At 40.5% G+C, this 25,783-nt stretch overlaps 1 protein-coding gene across 1 annotated transcript in view; it reads right to left on the bottom strand.

The window, feature by feature from the left end:
- Positions 1 to 4,893: 4,893 nt before the first annotated feature.
- ADAM23 (ADAM metallopeptidase domain 23) overlaps positions 4,894 to 25,783 on the bottom strand; it is a 174,106-nt gene continuing 153,216 nt past the window's right edge. Inside the window, exons 25-26 of the mRNA XM_036107978.2 lie at positions 15,298 to 15,388; positions 4,894 to 8,364 (exon numbers count right to left, since the gene is read on the bottom strand). Of these exons, the coding sequence (XP_035963871.1) occupies positions 8,316 to 8,364; positions 15,298 to 15,388 (140 nt within the window). The 3' untranslated portion in view covers positions 4,894 to 8,315. The remainder of the gene's footprint in view (positions 8,365 to 15,297; positions 15,389 to 25,783) is intronic.

Here is a 25,783-nt window from a genome sequence, read left to right as displayed (position 1 = left end):
ATCTCTGTGCATACCTAGAAAGGAGTGGAAGGACCAGGAAAGACTTCATGAAGAAGGTAACATTTGAGGTGACGCTTGGGGGTGCATAGGAATTTGACTGGGGCTGTATGGGAGGAAGGAGAAGTCTTCTCAGCAGAAGAAACAGGCTGAGCCAAGGCTAAGAGATTAGAAGTACTACTTTGCCCTAATGATCTGACTGTCTCATCCGTTTCTGGATCCAGTAGAACACAGAACATGGTACTAGCAGGTGCGTGTGTGCGTTCACGTGCACGCATACACGCACACACATGCACACGAGCAGGAGAATGAAAACACAGATCCTCAGAGAGACCCACTTGCTGCCTATCTTTGTGGGCTGATTCTGTAGCAGTGAGAGAAAACAAAAGGAAGAGTCAAGAAATTAACAAAATATTGATGGAGGTTATATCTTGCTGATTAGATTATGATTATTTAAATTTTCTCTAAATTTTTGTTTGTTTCTCAATTTTTCTGTACTAGACATGTAGATTTTCATAATTAATCAGAAAAAAATTTAAGTTGTTCCTTCCTGCTGAAATTTGCAGCTTTTCTTTGCTCAAAAATCTTTTTCTTGGGACACCTGAGTGGTTCAGTTAGGTGTCTGCCTTCGGCTCAGGTCATGAGGCCGGGGTCCTGGGATAGGCCCCGAATAGGGCTCCCTGCTCAGCAGAGAGTCTGCTTCTCCCTCTCCCTCTGCCCCTCCCCTCTGCTAGGGCTCTCTCCCTCTCTCCCTCCCTCCTTCCATCTCTCTCTCTTTCAAATAAATAAAAATCTTTTTAAAAATCCTCTTAAAAATCATTTTCTTATTTCCCTGGATCCAGAAAATTACATAGGACCTCTGAATTAGCTCAATTGGCTGATTCACCCCTATATCCAATTGGTTTCGAGAGTCAAACACTGAAAGAAAGACTGTCTTAAGATTTGTATGGATCTAGCCGGGTACTTCTGGTTGCCAGGTAGCAGACATTCATAATCAACCACATCGCTCTAACAGATGGCAGACATGTCTTAGGATCCAGGCAGCCACTAAGCTGCCTTAGTGATCATTGAGACAAAGCCTATTTGCCAATGCATTATTAGTTCATTGCTCACCAACGAGCACATCTGAATAAGCTTAGCACACAAAACACCATCCAAAGGAAGTACTTCTGGGCAGGCTGCTTTCTGTGGCTTGCCTCATCCACACAAAACAACAGTTAAGTCAACATTATAAGTGGCAACTCATGTGAACACCTGCCTGACTCTCCGCTTGGCAACCTGCAGCCCTGATTGGGAGCAAGGCCATGTCTGGGTACTCACTGGAGCGATCAAAGATTTCAGGAGGCCACATGTGAGAATGTCTCACTAATGTTGGGAGAAGGTACATACTAGGGGCCAACAGGTTCAATCTTACACGAAGACAGGTTCTGTCTGCACCACCTTGATCCACTCAGTGTTTTTAAAATATGAATTGGCTGCACCATGTAAAAAATAGGCAATTTTGTATACAAATCTGGATTTCTTGCTCCTCTGGAAAAATAAATGGAAAGGGCAATAAGGAACCAATTTTCCACCTGGTGACACCTGGCTGGAGCTGAGTAGAGACAGGGCGTGTGCTCTCCAGCCCAGCTCACTTTCCCCACCCCTCTGGTCTCCTAGACTGCACCATTCTGCTCATTTGGGTAATTTGCCACCCTTGTTTTATGGCCATTTCACCTCCATAGGAAAGCCTACTGCATACAGTCCATTCGCTATCCCTATGGGATTTGCAATGGCCCCATAATGCCATGTCTGTTGCTGCAGACTAGAGGTGTCTCTGATGTTATTTACAATCCAAGTTACCTTCTTGTGTCTTCACCTTGAGGCCTGGGCCTGAAGAAGCAGGGAGCTCTGCTGCAATCTCATTTACCCCCTGAAGACTGGAAGCTATTTCAAGCTCCAAAGAGATCTGAAGAACCCTTGACATACTCCTGATCGTTCAGGACGAAGATTTTTGTTCTGTTTTGTTTTATTTTGCCTTGCTTTGTTTTGCCTTGTTTTTGTAGGACCAATTGATTGACGCAGCTAATTTGGCTTTCAATGATCATCACAGTCAGATAAATGTTTTCATAAGGGTAGACTCTGTGGGGTCACAAGTGCAGTCTTTGCAGCCACACCAGGGCCAGTGTGTATGTGTGCACGCAATCAGCCGGCAAAGGAGCATCAGCAGATCCCAGCAGGACAACTATTTTCGGGTAATGAGGGATCATGGCATTTGCTTTCTCTCCAGAAGTCATGACTGTGGCCAAGAACTTGTTCTAGTCAAGGAGCCAGACCTGCTGACAGGTTTCAGAAAAGCTCAAGGAATGGTAACCTTCTCTCCAAGGCAGAAAAAACAGATAAACATCAACTTTAGTGGACCTGAAGTGCAATCACAGGTGGAAAATGATTCTGACCCTTCATTAATCGAAGGACCCACTAAATGATGCTTTAAAAGCATTTGTGGTTTTTATTGACCCCCTCACTCCAGACTGAAATTAAGCCAGGGATCTTTATGCGAAGAAAATATTAGAAGTTTACAGGTCAGGTCAAAAAGCCCTGGTTGTCACTACTGACAGCCCCAAACATTTAAGACTGAACCATGATGAGCACATCCATAGGAAAATATTTAAAGAATACAAGGTTTTGGCAGAGCATCTGATAATAATCATCTCCACACAATCTAGAAGAATTCAGATATCTGAAAGTTGGACTCAACGCTACAGGTTGTTCTTCCTCAAGGTATTTATGAGCGGACTTCCACCAACCAAAATGAGTCCTGGTTAACCTTACAATTAGTTACCATGGCAATTAGGTCCAGTGGCACAGATTTTTTTTCTCAAATGCCACCTCCCCTGTGAAGCCCTTTTTGATCTCAAGGGCAGCGATAGTCGCCCTCCTCTCTTCTTCTGAAGTACCTAATACTTATGTCCACTAGGACACTTATGATGCATCTTATTTCCAAGATTGAGAGCTCATCCTTGCGTCCCTGTGACCTGGCACAACACTGTAGGATTTTTATAGATCGTTTGTGAATGGTAGGAGGAAAAGAAAGAAGGAAAGAGGGAGGGAGAAAGAATGGGAGGAAACATGGACACTTAGCATTCCTTAACCGAGGGTCTGAGCAGCTCTCCCTGGGTCTTGGCACATTGCTTCTTGTGCCTTGAGTGTGCTTCCCACTTTCTTAGACTAGTGAACTCTTGTCATCTCTCAAGATAGTTCAAAACTCACTTCTTTCAGGAAGGCTTCGTGCATCCCTCTCCCACCTGCCCCACATCAGTTCTCATCTCTCCCATTCATGATGTTGTCTGTCATGGTTATCATGTATCTCTCTCTGCTAAATTGTGAGCAACTTTAGACCAAGGATTTCCTTCTGTTACTTCAATTTCCACGAGGAGTTCCTGGCATAGGGGCTTAATAAATATTTGTTAAATGAGTAAATTGATAAATGGAAGTCCCTAACCCTTGCACATTAACCTAAAGGGTGCCTATCTTAAATTCCAAAAGTGACTTAAGAATTCCATTGTGAGGGGCACCTGGGTGGCTCAGTCAGTTAAGCGTCTGCCTTCCGCTCAGGTCATGATCCCAGGGTCCTGGGATCCAGCCCCAGGTGGGGCTCCCTGCTCAGCGGAGAATTTGCCCCTGCACCTCCCTCTCCCACTCCCCTCCCTCTGCCCCTCCACCCGCTCGTGCGCTCTCAAATAAATAAAATCTTTAAAAAAAAAAAGAATTCCATTGTGAGCATATGGATTATCTACTTAATTATTCACATCCAAGTTTTAACTCTAGGGCTGCTGTTCTGTGTCTAGGGAGTTTCTGGTTTCAGACCACCTTTCTCAGTCAGTATCCAAGGGAGCATGGGGGAGAACTCAGTTCAATGTCAACCTCAAAAACAGAATGACTTAAAGGAAAACACATCAAAAAAATCAGAAAATTCTTTTAAAGTCAAATTTAAATGATACTCTTACGTGCTTTCTGGTTTAAAGTATGATATTTGTGTTAAAGTGTTTCTGTATTTCTTTTATTACATGAAATGACATAGAAACAAATGAATTATGGTGAATGGACATAAAATTTCCATGAGATTATTCAGCTTGGGTAGAAGAGGCTCTTGGAGGGGAATCTTAAATAAGGGGACTGAGAGGATAAGCTGATGATGGCTGGAAAAATAAACAAGGGTGACGCTATGAAAGGCAGGCAGAAGTTTCAGTCACACTATTAAGTTTGAACTTCATCCTAGAGGAGATGAAGAGCCCCTGTGAACTTTCAGCAGAAGAACGATGTGGTCAGATCAGCCTCTTTGCATGTCAGTGTGCTAGATGTATGTGAGTTACCTGTGTCTGCTGAGGCCAAACCAAGGATGGAGGAGACAGACTGAAAGACATTTGTAAAGAAGGAATATCATTTGGGGACCAATCCCATGTGAGGAGTGAGGAAATTCCCTCCTTTGAATGTTTTTGATAAAACGATTTGTATAACCAAATACTTCCATTTTCTTTATAGCTTGATTGTAAATTTGGTACCAGGTCAAAAGTGTGGATCTTATTACTAGCCATCCCCTTTAGATGCAGAAGAGAGACACTAAAGAAAAAAAATTGATAATGGTATGATCCTAAGGTGGGTTTTTTTCCCCCCTGATTTATAAGAGGCAGAGCATTTCCAATAAATCTAATGAAACTGAATTCTAATCAGAAACAGGTTTCTCATGAATCAGAGATTTTATTTTGCTCCATTGACTGCTTAAATTTTCAGTGAGCCTTTGATTGAGAAGCCCGTGCTAAAACTCTTGACATCAGGCACATGGCCATTGATTCAACACAAGATAACACAAAAAAGGGGGCCTAAGGAAATTGATCAAAGTATAAAGCTACAACAGTCTACGTTAACAAAGATTTTAATACACACTTGACTAAAAGATGCATACAATGACTACTGAATCTCCATTCATAGGCAGCCAACGAAATTATGAATGAATTTATTAACTTCAAACAAAACTTCAGGTTGTACACTTAAAAAATTACAAACCATTTAAAAATGAAAATTAACAATGGACGCAACAATGACTATAAAATATGATGGGATGACTTGAAAGAAAGGTTCAAGTATTGTTTGTAAAGTTCTTCAGACACTGGAGTCTTTGAGAAGTTTGTGCATTTCCCATCTTTGCATAGTAAAAACAAAAACGAAAACAAAAAACATACTACTTGGTAAAACTCCACAGCTCTACGTGATTCATGTTTCATAACATGCACCTATGTGTACTGCTCATTTATCTAATAGGAGTAGCACTAATTCAGTGGGCTCATGCAGTATCCCAGGTGAGCAACGAAGTTAGCGCACACCTCCTCATCCAGGTGTCGTTAATTAATGCAGCAAAGAAGAGCAGATGAAATGGGAACTTGTCACCACTTAACGCTAACTCTTGTTGGGTAACAGTAAGACGGCGATACGCTTATGCTTTGAGCTCAAATTCATAAAAAGGACTACTCTCACCACAAAAATCAGCAAATGAACGGCATGTGCAAGAGAAAAGACAGCAAAGAGTTCGAACGACATAACCGAGTACCACCAAAAATAATTGTAATCCATTGTTTAGGGTTGGTATGGGTGCATTATCTTTCATCTTCATACACAGGCAGCTTAAAGCTTGTGTATTTTACATATACACACAGATAATTTAACATTGGAACATAGGTTCGGTTACCTAGGAGACTGCCAGTGTAACAAACAGTTACACCGACATTTGCCATTATGTACATAATACTTGGGGACCACTGTGGTCTGATTTAAAACGTAACATCGCACACTTACAATGTTGTCTGTGAAATGCTCAGAAGTTAATAATGGAGATTTAACTTGTTTTGTAACCACCATGGTTTTGGTTCTGTGAAGTCACCCGCGGTGCCTCCGGAAGAGCAGTGAAATGTGTGTGGTGCACTCAGTAACGGGTGGAATTCGCTAGGGAGGAGGATCTAGCAACAAAGACAATACAGTGACAGGAAGAGATGCCAAGTAATCTGAGTTTCCTCTGGGCTGAAAGGGCCATTGCCACTAGGTGGAGGGGTACAGCCTGGGTCTCATGAAGCAGAATAAGGCTGATACACCTTGTAGATAGCCCTGTTGTTACAATATAAATATACAGCTAGTTCTAGAGAAAGACTACGGACCTGGGTAGCACCTAGTACTCAGAGAGCAGTAACAGGATTAAGATGTTAGGTGAGGTCAGCATACTGAAATTAAGGTTTCTGCTCTATGATTGTGATACTGCCGCAATTAAATATACCTGGGGAAAAAAAAAAACCCACAGTTTTAAGCAGTACACTTTTAGCACATTATCGCAAAAACTGTGAGACTGGTGTCATGAATCTTGCTGGAAAGGGACTGAAAGCCAAATCTAGGAACTCATCTGGTTGTCATGAAGTGAATAGTAGGATGGCGTGTCCTGTTCCTGAAAAGGGGACGTTAGAGAAGTGCAGGCTCTCGGGGCGGGGGCTTCAGGAAAGCTCGTCTCTAAGTGGGTGCTGACTGAAGGACTCACGTACAAGTTTCTACATTCAAAACCAAGTCAGGACCAGATTTCTTTATTCATGTATATACTGAACACTTGAACGGAAGCTATCTTGATCCTAAATGGAAGAAGAAAGCAGTGCCGGCGAAGGAAACTCGGAGGGACTTGGGAACCCAGATTACATCTGCACATCTGCCTGGAGGCAAAAGAAGATCACGAATTTGTGAGTAGTAGAATCCCATCACAATCCAGAACATCCCACAGACCAGTCACACACTACGGGCCCCCAACAAGATTTGTGGAAAACGCAACACACAGACGTAAAGCCCACGAGAGCCACGCTCACGGGAAAGCAGCCCCTGCCGCCGTGTCCATCAGCAGCTTGCCGCCGGGGCTCCACCACCTGTATCTGGAGGCGGAAGATGAGGCATGGATGAGATACTGACAATCATCGGTGTGAATAAAATGAAAAGCCTAACGTCCCCCCCACACCCAGTGTTTTAACATTGAAAAGTTATTTTTTAATTTAAGGCTTTAAGTTTATCCTCCTTTCACATTAAAGACAGGGAAAGAAAACTGTCAAAAACCAAAAACGCAAGTCATGAGCTTGGCACTTTTGTGATTCATACGAGAGGGTGTCTACTTTCTTACATTATATACATACATTTATAATGACATCAAAAAATGTTAGACTTGTCAGTACAGATATTTGCATTTACATAATTTTTGTGTTTTTAATATGGGTTATTTAGTTGTTTGTGTCCCCCCTGCCCCGCTTTTGCTTATTTTTGGTTTCAAGCATTTCATTTCGTTCAAGCATTTCCTTGTTAACTTGCACCTGTTTTGTGCCCAAACTCCCTGCATCTGTGGCTACATCTGTCTTTTTGAAGCAAGCCTCCAAATCACTGAACAACGTGTTATCAGAGAAGAGAGAGAAAAAACAGCGAAAAGAACCCAAAAGATGGGGAGCAAACAATAAACTCAAATCTACAGGGAACCTTTACAAGAAAAATATTCCAGTACAGACAAGTGAAAATGATGTGTCAAAATCTCTTATTTCCATATTTACATTTATAAAAGAACTATACAATAGCATCATTGTTCAAATTCCAGCTCCCATTTCCAAAGGATGCTTGGTCCAGGCAAACACACGAGGGGAAAGGGACTCAACAAGAGCTGGGGTCCGTGGAGTCTCTCGTGGCCCGGTCTAGACGAGGGAGTGAGGGCCAGGCAACCTCCGCGTGTTCCCGGGACGTCTTCACCTAGGGAATTCAGCTGCAGGTTTTGCTGTGGATTGGCTTGCTAGCTGCTTGTTGTAGATATGCCATGCGGATTTTACCCTTTCGAAAATTAGATCTTCATGCCACTGGAGTGTGTCATTGGTAGGAAAAGAAAAAAAAAATCATGCCAAATCATTTAGGAGATATTATGTGCCAGCAGGCTGAGGAAAGAAAAAAATTCATTTGCTATTTTTTATGGTTCTTTTATTGCACTTAATTTTTTGTTATTGTTCCTTCTTCCTTTAGTTAGAAAAAAAAACGGTTCTGAAATAGTTCTTTTTATAACATTGTCTTTTATCCCCTTTTCTTGACAGGTGGTGAGAGGGGTTCTTTGAAATTATTTCCCCAAAGGACAGTTTCTTTTTACCCCATCCCTGTCCCCAACTTCAGTCCTGTGGTCATTGACCACCCAGCGGTCTCGCTTACAGACTTAGCAGCTCCAGCAAGGGTGCAGCGGGCATGTGTCACCCAGAATCCAACAGTGCGAGGCACCGCTCACCCACGGCCGCGACTCAGATGGGCCCTTGCTGAGTGGGATCGAACCTCCGCTTCTTGACATTTCTTCCAGAGATGCAGGCAGAGAGGGAGAAATCCACAATATTAATCAGATCATGATGAGAGGAGGGTGATGATAATGACAACAACACTAGTTCCAGAGCAAAGTAATCAACTCACACGGGGGCAGACTTCCCAAAATAACTGGAGGCCCAGAACAGCTCACACGTTTGAATGTCTTTACAACATCTCCACTAGAGTACAGCCATTTGTAAGGACCAAAAGAAGCTTCGAGTTGTGCGTTTTAAATCACTGGAAGCCTCCGCAGGCCAATCGGTCTCTTATTTCGGAAGTAAAGGATATGGGCTAATTTTAACCAGACGAACATGACAGGAAGGGCTCTTCCCACATTCCAGGGGGCTACTAGGGGAGCTACGCAAAAACTCTGAAGGGCTCCTAGCTGCCTCCTTCCACCACTTGAGAGTTCTTTATCAGTGGATCGGCCTTTGCCAAGAGGGCAAAGAGCCTTGTTCTACCCAGTTATCTTGCTGCCTTGATGTGTGAGCTCTTACCCCACCATGGAACAAGCATTTTTCATATCTAACAAGTTGAAAACCAGAGTGCACAGTAAGACAGTACACTCCAAGGAGAATGGACACAGGCTCGGGTTAGTTAAGCAAATGCAGCAGTTAAGCTTGGTGGAAATAAGCAAGTTAAAATGCCTTGCTCACAGTGTCCAGTCTCCTAAAAAGTGGTTCCTATGTTGAGAAAGAGAAAAAGAAAAGAACCAGCAAGACATTACAAGGCAACAACAGAAGTTGGTTGCAACCTCCCCATGGTCTGGCTTCATGTGGGGCATCAAGCAAGGGGGCTCATGCATTTAGTCTGCGCACTGGGCGGGTGCAACGCTGTCACCAAGGCATCATGCAAGACTGGAGCCCGAGGAGTCCCCGAGATCCCTCTCTCCCCTGCCCACTCAGGGCCGGCTGGGTACCCTTTCAGCCCTAAGTGCCAAAAAATTACAGTGTGTTCCTCCCCTCCACCATGTAATTCAAAATAAAAACAATACCAAAGCTCAAAATACGTATAAAGGCATCCCGCAAAAGTTCTCGTTTCTCCCAAGATGACCACTTTGAGACTTCTCTTTCGAAAGAACAAAAATTGAAGAAAAAAAAAAATCTTTAAAGAAAATCTCCCTTTTCTTTTAAAAGGTTTCATTAAAATGGCTTCATTAATGGCCTAAGCCTGTGGTTTGTTGGCCTAGCAGAGAATCCGTTGCTGCAGACACTATTTGCAACAAGGCTACTTCCTTTTTTCCCCGGTCCCTGTCACCTCCAACCACCCGCTTTTGAGTCAGTATTCTTGAAAGCAGGCTTACGGCTGCTTTGGGGTCCAAAGGGCACATCTCCCATAATGCATCCGGCACAGAGTTTGCTGGCTGAAGCTCAGCACCTGTGCTTACTACCCACACTCACAGCCCTTCAGGGCAGGTGGATAAGGAACAACTCCCCCCGTGAGTCAGATGGCGAAAAACAAGGACTGCTTGATCTTGCCAAATGACCCTGAAGGACCAGGGACTCCAACCAATTTAGCTATCTATTGCTGGAACTGGAGAGAAATGTGAAACTAATGTCCCCTCAATTAAAAACGAATATAGAGGAAAGATCGAGCCAGCTAGGGCTGTGCGTGTAAAGGACTATATTGCTCACATCTAAATTCCCTTATTCAAGTTCGGGGAATGGCAGATAAATAGCCATGTCCGAGGTCTTAACTGCAATCCAGTCCATTTTTAAATGGAGACAGGACTTTCCATTTCAGCCTGGAATACAGTCAACCTCCAGTGTCCAAAAGCTTGTGCTCCAAAGTCAGTGTTGGAAGTTTAGATTGCGTTATTTTAAAGAAAATCTATTTTACAGGGTGAATGCATTCCCAGGCCAGACCAGGAGGCTGTGCCACCCTGTAGAACCCTGTATTTCTGTGGGAAAGTGGACTCTGAATACCAGCAGGGCACTACATTTCCTCCACAGGCATCCCAGCAGAAGGAAGGCAGGGCCCTGTGATGAGGACAGAGAGGGACCCTCCCGTGGCAGGCTGACTGGGAGGGCTCCTCACATATCAACTGCAAAACTACCACGGCGACTTGTGAGAACTCACCATATACTGAGAACTGCCTGCCCTAAATTTTCTACAGGAAAAAAATCTTTTCTTTCCATTTTAATGTGAAAGCGCAACTATCACAGGTAGATGTTCGCTGCCTCCCTTCCCCAAGTGTTTCATCTGAATTCCCTCCGCTCACTAGGATCGGGAAGGCAATGAACTTCCTCATCATAACCCGTGAGGTATTTCTGGATCATTATACAATATTAGCATAACCCATAAGCTTTGCACTGACCCAGTTTTCATCAATCTTTATGCCTGAAAAACCTGTACTTTTGTCTACAATATATATTATATGTATATACATCTATACAAAATTAAAACAAAGCTCTTCAGCTTTCAACAGGCATCTCCGGTTTATGAACCCTTTAGTTCTTTCAAGGGTATATATTTACCCACCACTATCACCTTCTTATCTTTCCACAGCGAGTCGTCACTGCCCACCAAAAACCCCTCCCTCAACCCCTCCTAGGCCACCTCTGACAGCGTTCACTTCCCTAGAGGGCTGAGTCAGGGAGCTGACCTTGGGTCTTCCTGGCCAGCCTGCTAGGTCTGAGTGAGAAAGTGCCTAACCCAGGAGCTACAGGATTTAAGGGAATTAGGCTCCTGTTTCCCACTGGGATATGGTCATGGAATTCGGATAAGCAGCAGCTTGGTTTTCCTCATAGAAAGACTAGCTACAATCGATTCCACTTCCTAATTCTCCAAAAATCAAAAACAAAAGACATTTACTCTTTCGAGAAAATATAATTAGCAATATTAAATTCCTTCCAAATTTCATCCAACTTGACATGCAAAATTGCAACTTTCCTTGTGATAAACCCAGATATGATCCTTTACATATCATTTATGTGAGTACCTTTTCTTTAGCATGTCCTCTGAAATGGAGCACAGCAGGCCAAACAGAATTGCTTACGGTCAAAATCAGGCTCAGTAAGAACTCGTAACCCAAGTAACTTCTCATAGAGAGGAAATCACGGTTACTATACAGACTTATTAAAGTAACACTTGCAATGTCAAGAGCAGCTCTGCCAAGCGTATGACCACTACTGCCACTGAATTACGTTGAGAGAACAAGTGGTGGGAAAGTGGGACATGGTGATAGGGCTCCATAGTCTGAGGCACGGTAACATGGTTGGAAGAGCTCAAGACATCCCCCAATCCAGTCAACAAACTATGTCACTGATACCTTCAAGTTCTTTATCACTTAGAATTTCTCTTTCTGACCACCATCGCTTATGGTCATCACATACTTCTTAGTCCTGTAAAATAACTATATTGCTCACATCTCATTCCTATATTCACATTTAGGGAATGTCCAATAAAAAAAACCATGTCCAGGGTGGGACCCGCAATTCTGTTCATTTTCAAATGGAAACATGAAATCCTCTTTTCATGTACTTGTTACCTTTCCTAAGATTTAGAGAAGATGCTACTAAAATGGTCCTCCATCTACTTGATTTTGCTAATGTCTAGTAAAGCAACAGCCCTAAAAATCAAATCGAGCAGCATTACTGTTCAAAACTGAACGGAGGCTATGAGTCTTCACGAGTCAACCAGGACCAAGGCTTGCAATCCTCTGTAGCACCAGCCCTAGCTTTACTGTGTGTGTGCAGGTGATGGAGAGGGCTTGTAAACAGATGCAGATCTGGGGGGAAAAGTTGGACAAATCAGTGTGCCAAGAACCTACCTTCATTTTTCACAGGATTTCTCAGAGTACTCATGCTCCAAAGACTGGGGATCCATAAACTAACTACTTCTGGAGTATGGGATTAACTGAAGTTACCACACATTACCCCATGTATCAGAATATGTTCAGTGAAATAACCTACCAAATAAAGCATTTTTTTTTCTTCTCAGGAGTTTTACAACATTGCTTATGGAAGTCTTGTTTGCATTAAGCAAAGCTTGCAGACTCTGCTATTCTGCTAGAAAGATGTCATCTAGACTTATATTGTTTTTTGTCACAATTATCTTGACCAAACTTCATTATCATTTATTCACAAGGTGCACACAGTCCCACACACGCATGCACACTCACAAAGACTCATGCTTTTTACCACCTATTTCAGAGGAAATATGGCTTAAGAAAAAATCTACGGAGAATGGCAGACATTGTCAGGGGTCAGAGCATAGCTGTTTCCTCATTTATACTTGAACGGGTCACGTATGGTTATGACACTTCTTCCACATTTAAATAACTCGCAGTGTTCCACCCCAAGAAATGTGACTTTAGGAAAAAGCAATACTTCCCATGAGCAGTTAGTATGTTTTCCTTTAACCTAAAAGGTTATGGACCCTCCAAATCCTCAGGCGACTTTGCTACTTGCTTTGCTTTTCTCTTCTAGTAAAACACAATTCCAGGAAGGATTTCCAATGACAGTATTTAGAGCAATCTCTTTTACAAACTATTTCCTATTTCTGATCCTAAATGACCCTCTTTTGTACTTACACTGAACTCAATGAAAAACTCAAAGACTTTCAGTTCAATTAGCAAATAACTTCTAGACCAATAGTCTCCAAAACTGCCCAAGTTGGGGGGAACCTAACCTGCATCATTGGGCACCCAAAGCCTTTTCTTGCAAAGTAGAAGTAGTTATTTAACGTTTAATACAAACCACATGGCTACTCTTAAAATCTAAAGCAAATTCAGATCCTCAGAGAGCAACCAATAGTCATCACAAAGAGCAGTGGATCCTCCAAGTTTAAACTCCTAACGTTCAAGAATTATTCTGTGCTTGCTTTTTTCTTTGCTTTAGGCCATAAGTATACTTCACATTATCGTGTGCGTCCCTACAGCGTTTTTCCTCTGCAGTAACTCTTAGGGTCCCAGGGCACGGGAAGGGGCATTGGCTTAGCGCAGCAGAATGCGTGTCTGCACGGTAGTCCCCACTCGGCGGCCACCAGAGGCTGCTTCTCACCTCACTAGGTGTCCATCTCCCCTTCTTTTCTCTGTTCTGATGATGATTAGACATGTCTCTCAGATATAAATAATCTGCACAGGGCCTAATCCACTTATATACACAGTGATAAAAGCTTTTCCATTTTTCCCCAAAGAAACATGCAATTCAAGCTGTGCACTAGGCCAGGCCACTGTTTTGAGGTCCTGCTACAGAACAGTGCTCTTGTCTCCAAAGGCCGAGATGGTCACAATTTGGCATTGTGTGTGGCTGGATAGAAGAAGATGCACAGGACTGTTTCCCAGGCCTTGAAATGGAGGCTTCCTGATGCCAAGAAGGCTTAAGCTTGGGCACAAGCCAAATTTATTTTTCTTGAAGCATATTGATGAAAAAGTTCAAGGGAGCATTATGAAATAATAACAGATCATGGAACTACCATAATGTGCAATGACTTTTTTACAGTAATATGGCACTAAGAAAAATTTTTGCTTGAATTAGGCTAGCCAAAACCAAACAACAACAACAATATATATGTCTTTTGTTGTTGTTGTTGTTGTTAGGTACCGTGAGTGACTCATTATCCAGGCAATGGTTTGTTAAAACCACAGTGAGAAATTCAAATTTGAGTTGCCCATTTTGTGTGTTTTTGAAAACATAATGATGCCATTTGTTTCAGCAAACAAGTTCAAGGTTACAAATATCTCTGTAGAAAGGAAGTACCGTTTGATAACAACTTTCCAAGTTGAAGCCACTCAACAATATGTAGGCTTACTCATTAAATCTTAATATGATAACAAAATTAGCAGAAAATGTTGAATGTATTTAAATCATCGTGTGGTTTGTTTTTCCTTCATAATCAGTTTCTAATAACATTTTATCTGGTTTCAATATTTTGAATTCGGGATTCAAAATGTAAAATAGCATAAAGTTCATAATTAAAGCAATTATTCAGATAATCCAAGTAAAAAACTTCCTCTATTGAGTAACCAGATGGAGGCAAAGTGGGCTTTGAATTTAGGTAATGGTCTTATTTCCCACTTAAATTTGTTTCTATAGATCTGGTTGGGACTTAATTTATCACACGGAGTATTTGGCATAGGAAGTCTTATCTACACATCATAATAATCAAGCCACCACAATATGAAAAGATATAAAAATTAATTATCCAATGAATCTGAGCTATGAAAACACCTAAACCTGATAAGTTAGCTTTACAAATTTTGATCATAATTAAGGTTGATTTGTGAATATCTGCCATGTGTATTTGAACAAACTTAGTTCAGTGATCAATGCATGGTCCAAACTAAAAGTTACTATGGAAACATACCAGTTAATTTGCAGTTAATTAGAAAATATTTAAGTATCACAAAGCCACAGATTTCAAATTCCAATGTGAAACCAATTCAGTTGGTTAGGGAATTAATAAAAATTTTTAGATCTATTTTTTATAAAATAATGAAGCTTTTCAAATCACAAAGCTACGTATAATGTGTTATGTGTGAAAAATAATGAACAAATAGTTACTTAGGTTGTGCAAACCTCAACACGTCAGTGGAACATAAACCAATTTTAAACAGATACAAAGGATTTATAGCCACTTATTTCCGACTATCTCTTTTCCCAATTATCCTGTATAAAAAAACATTTATCTCAGGATGCTTGCTCCTAAAAGCTGGAGTGTCTTCTGAAGAACCTCTACTTTGTTCTCCTGAAGCTCGTGCACGTGAATGCCTTCCACATTTCCTGTTCTCCCACTAGCCTGAAGATGACATGTGAGGTTCCAGGTTTCTTCTTTCCTAACCCATTTCTCAATAAAAATAGTTACTTGTAGCAGTTTACCGTTAAACCTTGCAATCTTGTAGCAGGAACTCAAAACTTGGTTATGTAAGCAGAAAAGAGAAGTGCCAGAGCCACTGAGAAGCAGACATGCGCCGTTGCTTACTTAAATCCCCATCCTGTGCCCCCAAGGACAATAGCTGCTACCAGGATGGCACCAGCGATGGAGCCTATTATGAGATTGGTGGCACTAGGACCTGTGACAAAGGATCATGGGAAGAAAGTCATATGAGCCAACGACTGTCGTTACCACAAGGGAAAGGCAGTTAAGCGGTTTTAGGAAGTAAATACCCTGCATAAAAAAAAAAAAAAATTGCTAAACACTTCAATCGCCTTTATGGACTTAGCTTAATTGCACTTCCGATGCTACGGAGAGCTACTCCTTGGAGAGGAATTGCCTCTACGTCTAAAGCTTCTGCACCGCTGACAATTAAGTTCCTTTAAATTCACCTTCCACAGAATTTGAAGCGAATGTGCCCCAACGGCCGGCACTGCTCATCTTTCTTCTCCTCCTCCTTCCCAATATCATGAATCAAACAAGCAAAAGAGCACATCAAGAACACAGATGCATTAGAATTAGCTCTACCTGACTGGCCAATGAGGGCAGGAAAAGAGGGGAAAATATTCTAATCAAGTGCTCTCTCAAGCCCCACACCAAGTGGTCCGGAGGCTACGTTTTTGTTTTTTTTAATCTCCCATGTGGAAACAGTACACATTTAAAAGTCAGAAGGAGGTTACTAATAAAGATCTGCTTTTGAAGCTTCGCTCTCAGAGATGCATTTCTTCACTGTACGGATCCATACAGTGTTGAAACAATGGCAGGCAGTTCCAAAGGCAAGATAGGGAGGAAGCATAAAATTCATCTGGGGAATTCTGTGGGAAATGGAAAAAAGATTCTGCAGGTTCAATTGAGACTATCTTTCAAGTTCCCATTTGCAAGTTGAGGCTTGGAGATAGATTTTTAAAAGGGAGCAGAAAGGACAGCAAGACAGAAAACACAAGGTGGAGTTTCCATTTATTGTTTGAGTCAGAGGTGATACGTAGGACAGCACATCCTCTCCACTCACAGGGGAAAATGCCTTAGCTCTCGAAGTTTTCAATGTAAGCAACGTTAACTTTAGTACAAGAATTATTTTGAATATCACATCCTTCAGGATGCTAATACATAGGTACAGGGCCCCTAACAGCAAAATACTTCCAGTCCTAACTGAATGTCCTGTTCCAGAAGTCACAAAGCCACTTTTGGTATTTTCCCTAAACCCCTCGACTTTGTGAATATATCCATTTCTGTGTAAAAAATTCTCTTTTCTGCTCACATTGGTGCCCTCAACTGTGTACATAAATGGATGCCACTTTGAGCAGCACTAAAATTGTGTGCATCACATGTTTTTAACTCAGAGACCACCCAGTGCTCGTGAGGGTGAGTAGAAAGGTGGGGGGACAGCTGCAGTGGGGGTTTGGGGATGTGGTCTCTTCAGGCTCGTGGGCTTGTGACACGTTCTTAAGACTAACCACTGAGGTCCTACAGAACACACATCTCAGTGGCTTTCAAAAATGCACGAATATAACAATTAGTAATAGGAGAGCAAGAAAAGCAGGCTCGTTACTCTGCATTGAGCACTTACAATGTGCCAGGTGTGGTTCGAAGCACGTGACAAATATTAGCTCACTGGATCCTCACAAAAACCATACGAGGTAGGAATTATGACTACCCCTGTTTAATAGAAGAAGAAACAGTGGCTTCTAGAATGTAGTGACAGAGGCAAGATTTGAAGACTGATTTGTCTTTGAAGCTTATGCTATAAATCAAGGGTCAGCAAGCTATAGCCCATTGGCCAAATCTGGCCCCACTTCCTGTTTTTGCGAAGAAATTTGATTGGAAGACAGCCACACTCATTAGTTTTCATGTTGTTTACAAGTTGCTTTTGTGCTAAGACAGCAGAGTCACAAGGTTGTGGCAAACATCCTGTGACCTGCGAAGTCGAAACTATGTACCTCCTGGCCCCTTACAGAAAGTCTGGGAACCCCTGCTCTAATGAAACATTCCATTTATATGTATTTCCTTCCCACACTTTAATACGGAAACACATTTGGAAACAAACATTGAGAAAATATTTATATTTCCGTGTACATTATGCTTTAGGCATGATTTGCATTTTACTAGCTCAGAAAACAGGCTGGGATTAGAATCAATACATAATTCATGAGAAATGATTCCTGATTTACAATTATGAACTAAGGAGTAGAAATAAAAGCCCCTACTCCCGCCCCCCCCCAAAAAATCCCAAACACACAAAAAAACCCAAACCTTCTGTTCATGGAATCCTTAGTGACTAGATGAACATGACACTATCAGCTAAGCTAGGAAGTATTAAAACAATTTGTATTGTGGTATTGTGGATTTTTTAAAAATTATATTTATGATTTAGCAATTAAGGCAAAATTTAGAAATCGAGGGAAAACAATCAGCTGATAAACAAAAATAGTGCATCAAGCAAGGATAATAAATAACAAATCTATTTTTAGAAAAAAATACACTTATACGGACTTACCTGTCACAACCAGAAATAGGCACAAACCAACAAGACTGGAAGGGAGGATGAGAACAAAGCCTGGTAACAAGGACCATGCTTTACAACGAATGCCTTGGGGTTTGCCTATTCTCTAAGGCTCAAAGGGAAAATTATTAAAATTCATCCCTTAGTTGGTGCACTGCAGCACATCACAATTACGGTCAATAAATAATCTAAAAAACACCACTGGAATGATTTTTTTTTTTTTTTTTTTAGAAAACTACCTTCCTTCAAGGAGGAATTTCACATAAATGTATATATAAAATTTCCCCTGGAAAAGGAATGTTACTTCTATATATAATCCAGTCAGCAGATCCAAGGTGGAATTTTTTACAAGACAGAGTTTGTTTTCTCTAAAGATGTTACCTCTGCCATACTATTTTTTTTTCTAACGAGTAAAGAGAAACAAAATATCTTTTTCAGTGTTTCTAGCTGTCCTGAGATAACGAGCTTCACAGTCCCTACCAGTGGGATGTTGAGTGAGCAGATGCAAGTCTAGTCAAAGTCCTTCAAACCAAGGGAGAGAAGGTTCAGGTAATCTTCAACACAGAGCAGGGCCTTCGGGCCTGCGCCCCTCTTAACTGCTGTTTTAGTGCCTGGGTCTCCCAGGCCCCGAATGGAAGAGCATCCGTGGGCTGTAATTACCGGGACTAAGGAGCAATGTGTGTAATAGGATCAACATGCCCACAGTTTGGACCGGTTGAGTAGAGGGTATCCGGTAATACTAGTCCTCTCTCCCTGGGCCACTGGGAAGTGTTACCACCACCCCCGTGAACACAAAGACAGTACATGAAGGGGTATTTCTGTTGTCTATAAGTGTTCTCTAGAATTAGAGAGAGAGGGAAAAATCGCAATACTCTTTTGGTCTACAGATTAGCAACCCCATGAAAGCAATATCCCGTGGAGAACTGACAGCTATTCTGAGGATGTGGATCAAGTACAGAGCAACCTAAATAAAGGCGCAATAAGAGTTTATATTTCTGTGAGAGATCAACAGGCAAGAGATACAGAATTTACTTATTAATGCACTGGTTACTTTTAAGACAAACCACCAGATAATTTGCAACTATTCACTGAAGGTTTTGCAGGTTTGGATAAATATCTCTTTCTTCTTCATACTCTTAGGTCCCAAATATTTATGTAAACTTCTAATCTGAATTATTTTATGTGAAAAAAAAAATAAAGGCAATATCCTACATATCTTCTTTAAAAAAATTAAGCCAAAGCCTCCCCTATCACTTTAATTGAGTGGAAAAGATATTAGTGACTATCATTCAGATTATCTTAAAAAGAAGCTACAGCTGTTGATAATTCCTAGTTGGATATGTGGATCTATTTGACTGGTGAAGATCACATTCATTAAAGGAATCCTAATGAAACACTCGTATAAAAACTTTTTTTTTTTTTGCCAATAAAAAATAATGAAAATAAAAGGTCTGTATCTTAAAATGACTTTTACAAGTAGAGGAGCAATGGAAGGAAGCTTTTGGACCATCGTCTTAATTGTGAAGACATCATAAGCACCCCAGTATTATTTTATGCCCCACATTGTTCCAGACAGGAGAAGGTTCTTCACTACACGAGAGAACCACACGACACAAACACATCCAAATCACACCACAAGTTGCACTAGCATGGGAAATACGTCAACGAGACAACACATGGTAGGGGCCAGGTACCAAGGGTCAGCTCACACACCAGGAACCACACAGAAACACTCTGAAACTCACAAAGATGCTTACTCTATTCCCCACCCTGTGCCTCCAAAAATCACCCCCAGGGCCAGAATGGTGCCTGCCACAGCACCTATTAGCCTGCTTGTGGCCATGTTCACTGTGTGGAGGGAAAACGGAGATTGTTTTTAACACAGGATATTAATTACACACTGATTTTGCTAACACACAAAATAATCTATTTAGGAAATGCTTTGAGAGTCAGTTAAATACTGACATCTTTCCTTTAAGATTTGAAATGAAGGTCTACAGACACGCCTAGGATATTATACCTGAGGATAATTTCGGTAATTTTGAGGATAATTAAACTTCAAACTCCACAAACCCTTCTTAAAAACATCATCTCTTATCAACACTCTTCAACACATAAATAATCTAATTGGAGTTAGAGTTCCTACAAGGAATGAGTTGGAATTAAAATGTCACTTAAATTGCATAACAGCAAGTCTGGATTTTAATTACAAAGTAACAAACCATTAATATACTTTATAAACTTCTCAAACTGCAAAATATGCCTAAGACGCTACGTGTTTTTAAAATTCGGAACTTTTTATCCAATTTTGTGAAAATCTTTAAAATTTAAAACAGAGTATCTTTAAAATTAAGTGTATTTTCACCTGGAAGAGTGTATTTCACATAACTCTGCAACGTTTGGGCTTCTGTCCTGGTAGTTGGGCATTTAGGTGTTTTTTTACAGTTTCCAGGGCATAAACTATCCACTGAGAGAGAGTTAGGGTCGCCCGGAAGCTTTGGACCGCCCAGTGGTAGATTACTGAGTGGAGACACTCCATCCCCGCACCTCACCCCTTCCATGCAGAGCTTTCAGATACTGCAAAAAGGGCCTGCAATAAGCAGAGGTCCCCAAGCTGCTCTCCACACAGGCAAGATGAAGTGTAGTGTTGAAGCAGGAAGGCAGATTATTTAAGATTGAGTGGGGGGGGGCGGTGCAAGCGTGTGGACCTATACACACTTTACCTCATCTCCATGCAAACCAAAAGTTCTGGTTTCAGATCACTTTACTAATGACAAGAGAGAGTCACTTTGATAAGGCTGCATCACCCAGACTGTGTGCTGTGAGACAGTGAAGCAAAACAAAGAACCACAATTTGAACTCACAATTTTTTAAGGCTTAATACTGGGTTCATTGACCTTTTTGTCTAACTACTCTCCCACAGAAGAGAGAGAACCTTGGATCTCCAACCCTGGTGAGCAGCTGTACTGCATTTTATCACAGGGCAAACAATATGACTGAGAGTTTCTAGTTTTATCATTAGGTAGGCACAACCTGAGTTGTTCTTAAAAAGAAAAAAAAAAAGGATGGGAAACACAACAGAAAACAGAGAAAGTCTACTGAGGGCATTGAGGGGAATGGAAAGAAGACCAACATATAAGGTGGTGGTGATGTTTTCCAAATATGACAATACATTATAATCCAAAATAACCTAAACTATATCTCAGATTTCCAAATTGTGGAGGCTAATACTGGAATGAAAGGTATTATAGATATAAATACTCATTTTTTTAAGATCTTAGAGAATCACTGCCTTCAGAATACTAAATTAACAAGGATATATTATTTTGTGTTTTTCCTAAGATTTGGGCATTGGGGGGCGCCTGGGTGGCTCAGTCGTTAAGCGTCTGCCTTCTGCTCAGGTCATGATCCGAGGGTCCGGGGATTGAGCCCCACATCGGCTTCCTGCTCAGCGGGAAGCCTCCTTCTCCCTCTCTCTCGCTCCCCCTGCTTGTGTCCCCTCTCTCGCTGTGTCCCTCTCTGTCAAACAAATAAATAAAATCTTTAACAACAACAACAACAAAAATTTGGGCATTGGCCCTCAGAGCCAAAATGCATGAAAGTCCTATTACCTCTTCAATTTTTATATAAGCTACAACACTTTCTAATGCTAAATTGTAGGAAACACACACACACTGGTAAAATGTGGTGCTGAATGAATATTTGTTAACTTTTAAAAACTATAACGGCATGAATGATGAATAAAATAGCAATTTAAAGAGGCTTTTGTGTTTGCTACGGACATAATTTTTCACTGTAGAATCAATAAAATTAGGCAATCTGTCATGTGCGTTTTAGAAACCAACCAGAGGAGCAAAGCATTGCTACCTTGCTTCAAATACACATCCCAGATCAACAGATACAGTCTATAATCTCTGCTGAGCAAGAATAATAATTTCCAAATTCTTAACTGATAACCACTCTTAACAGCCAAGCAAGATAAAATAAGTGGGAAAAGAGTTTTTTCAAAAGTACCTCCCCCCCGCCCCGTTTGCCCACCTTCCCTCCCACTACCTTTAATTCTGGTACACTGAAAATGTATGTAAAGTACACTTGACTCTTTATCATTGATACTTAACAGGACTATCTCTTCCAGTGGGTCATGACTCAACCTGCTTTTAAACTGATGTGAATTAATCGAGTGGCTCGCAAGTGGGTGGATTTTTATAGGGGACAAATTTGAAAACCGAGAGTTTAGCTGCTCCTCACAGCTACAAAGGATTTATCTTCTTATTAAAAAAAAAACAAAAAAACCCCAAACCAACCCTTGGACCTCTGGGGGCCTGTGCTGTCGTTTTCCTTCTGTACTAATTTATTAATGATGTAATGTCATTGTTCATTCATTCACTCGTTCATTTGTTATCTACTAACTGTCTTTTTTTTGTTCCAGGAACTATGCCAGGCACATGATGACACACCTTAGTTTTCTTCACATCCCACCAAACCCGGAGATGGAACTTGTAAAGATTCTAGCCTATTAGGGACTCGACTTTGTTCCCTAACTCTTTAACGTACTTACCTTCCCATTATAACTTGTTTGTGGAAATTCTTTAATACCTAGCAGTATGTCTTCATTTTTGTTTTCTCATTAATTTCTGTTGTTTGTTGGTTTATTGTTATCATTGTTTTTCGTTTGGGTTCCCTGCTATCTAGGATCACACATGCTAAAAAGGCAGAACTTTTTAATAAGCATGTGATACTAAGATACAAACTATAACTTTCCTCCTTTTCATAAGACTTTCTACTTTACATGTAGAATTCTTCCACAGACAGGTCATGCTTCAGATAGCGTGAAATTGTGCTTTTGAAACTGAGTAGTTGGGTTTTTTTTCATACTTTTAGAGAGTTTCTGAAACAAAATGGTGCATTATTTCATCCATGTGATTCTAATGAGCCAAAGGGACTATAATCCTGCATCCCTTAATACTTCAAAGGCAGGAGGCATCAAAGCCATCATTTGTACTCTATAAGCCAAAGTTCTTTCTGCAGGGATTTATGATTTTTCTAAAATTTAAGATTAGAAATAAATACTAAATATACTCTTTATACTTTAGACTATAATACTGGCACAGCTCCATATTTCAATGTTAGACACACAATCAGATCTCCTTACTCTTTTCCATGAAATTAAAAAATAAATTCAAGCTCATTTTCAGATACATTGGGACAAATGTCTAAAAAAGATGAAAAACAAATTATTTCATATAAGAATACTATTTCAGTCAGTTTACACTGTCAATGAAAATATCATCGAGTTTTTCTGAACTCAAACAAAATAAACTTAGTTACTAAAAGAATTTTAAACCTGGTAAATCCTTAAGTTATTAATGAGGCCATTATTAAAAGGAGAAAAATACGTAGGTGATATATAATTATACATGAGCATAAACATATATGGTAATCATAATATCTAATCATCTGAACTACAAAATCAAAGATTTGTGCATTCACAAAGGAAGTTATCAACAAGATAAATGCAAAAGGTACATGGAAACACTAAATAATACCCCTCAAGGTATTAAGGCTTAGAAATTATTGTTTTCAAAATATTAAGTGCTAATAATATAATACTCCCTTGGCAAGTAATGGATCAGCTAACCAGCTTAATCATTACCTGGTTACTGTTTCACCCCTTCAATTTATTGCTGTGCTGTGAGAACCAGCAGAATAACTGAATACTCAGCTTTAAATGAGGCAGTGCACAATAACAGAAAAAGCATTTGGCTCAAGATCAGGTGATCTGTTTGATTCTTGGCTCTGTCCTTATCTAGCAGTTAACCTGGATAATTAAGTTCGTTTTCTCATTTGCAGAGCAGTGGGTCTGGACTGAATGGCCACTAAGGCCCTTCTATCTCTGATTTGATGACTATGGACATAATGAGAGGGGCTGACCAAAGCTCCCAGGAATAGTCTCTGCCCTTCCTTATCAATGAAAACATGTGATATGTTCCAGTTTCTTCTCTTCCCTCCTGTAATGGTGATGCAAACCATCCAGTGAGAGACGTTCCATTGTATTGCATAATAAGTACGGTGCAAAGATGCCCACAAATTGTCAAAAATTCTTCTACCCCATGAGAATAAACCAAAATAATTTCTCCCCGTGAATTCAGTGGACCCATGTTGGGAGAAGAGGGACCATAAGAGTCTTCATATGTGAAATAAATGGCAATGTGGAGAACATGAGTGAAGTAATATGTAATAGAAAATCTTTTAAAAAAAAAAAATCCCCGCTCATATGGTTTTTGCTTTGAAATGCTATTTCCTGTCTTTTAATAATTTTGGTTTGAGAGGTTGGAGCAAATAAACCAATGTGCTTTAAAACTGTGGGTCAACAAGTGCACAGTGACTTCAATGGCAATATTTTTATGTGTGCTTTTTTTTTTGTCCCTACGCACATGGAGAGGTTGAATTTTTATTCTTCCAGAAACTTACCGTTAAAATAAAATTTCCAAACCACATGGGCTCATTTCTGATGCCCCCAAATCAACTGAACCAAAGTCACAGAGTTCTCCTTGATTTTTACTAATTAGGCTTAGAGCCAGAGGTCTGCAGTTGGATACAATTTATCTTTTATGCCCACGTTTGGAATAAAAAAGGCAATATTTTCAATTTTCTTTTGAATTTTTTTCTCCCTAACAAGAAAGCACACTGAAATTAAATAAAACTAAGTATTTTTTAATATGCTGTCACTGTATCTATACAAAAAACCTTCATCTACGGATAGGACAGGCCAGATCATTTGGGTGTTGCCCATTATATATGGCAGGCAACTGAGAAGCAGCCCCTGTGATCGGTAAGGCAAGGGTCAACCAAACTAATTCGATCACGAGAAAGAATACTTGGCAGTTAGAGGAAACCCGAGGCACCTCACAAGCAGTTGAACCTACAGTCAAGAAAGTACAGATTGTTTCAATGTCTGGAGTTCACGACCTGCTCCTCTTCAACAAGGCAATACAACAAATGATTACTGATAAACTGAAAATCAGCACTAACATGCACCATTTTATTTCCTTCACATGTTCCCAACAGGAAAGGATATAACATTTATTAAGTGCCTACAGTACGCCAAGGATATGTGGTCGTTTGATTGTAGACGGTCAATAAATATTTGCTATCTGGATAAAATTAGACATAAAGTCCAGAGTTTCTCTCTTACCATTCTCTTTTAAGCAGAGTATCAAAAATAAAATCACGAAACTCACTACAAGGTGTTAAACTTTGATTTCTGTTGTTTCTCATTTTACTAGTGTATTAACAGAGTTTTCTATAGAGGCTGGAAAGATATTAATAACCATTATAGACAGAGCTATTACTTAGTCATACTAAAATTATTTGCCTTTTCTGGAAATCTAATAATTTACAATAATGACTGCTCTTCATTTGTAGTAATTAATGGCTTTTTTCAATTTAATCAAGATTACTGCAGTCACGAGGATTTTAACAATTTTAGAACCAGTGGGTGCCTTTACTTTAGTGACTCCACTGTCTTCGTTAAAAATGAAAAAAGAAAACATGCAACAGAAAGAAACATACCAGGATGTGTATATGGATTACCTCTGAGTTGTGGAATTAAGCATGATTTTTATTTCCTTTTTAATCTTTTCTGTATTTTCAAAATTCTCTAGTATTACTTGAATGGTCATAAAAGTTATTTTTAAAAGATAATATAGAATAGCACCACGGGAACAAGGAAAATTAAGACGGAAGGCAGCCGTGAATCTCCTCTTCTCCAGAATGCAGCTGCTTACACCTCCAACTAAACTTTCTAGGCATGGGTGGGCGAGGGAACGGGGAACAGACAGAAGCAGACACCTGATAATCCCCCACCCCACCTAATGAAAAAGGACAGAGGTTAAGCCATTTGAGCTCTGCTCATCTCTTCAGGCATCTTTATACATCACTTGAAGAGACAGCATCTAGATCTTTAGGAGAATGAAGAGAAACTAACATGCCATGGAGAGAAAATCTGGAAAGCGTGAACGTCTGCTTCCCTTG

The sequence above is a fragment of the Halichoerus grypus genome, chromosome 4 (genome assembly GCF_964656455.1).
Source record: "Halichoerus grypus chromosome 4, mHalGry1.hap1.1, whole genome shotgun sequence".
NCBI lineage: Eukaryota > Metazoa > Chordata > Mammalia > Carnivora > Phocidae > Halichoerus > Halichoerus grypus.
The sequence above is the reverse complement of the archived record's forward strand: the minus strand, read 5'-3'. Positions and strand labels throughout refer to the sequence as shown.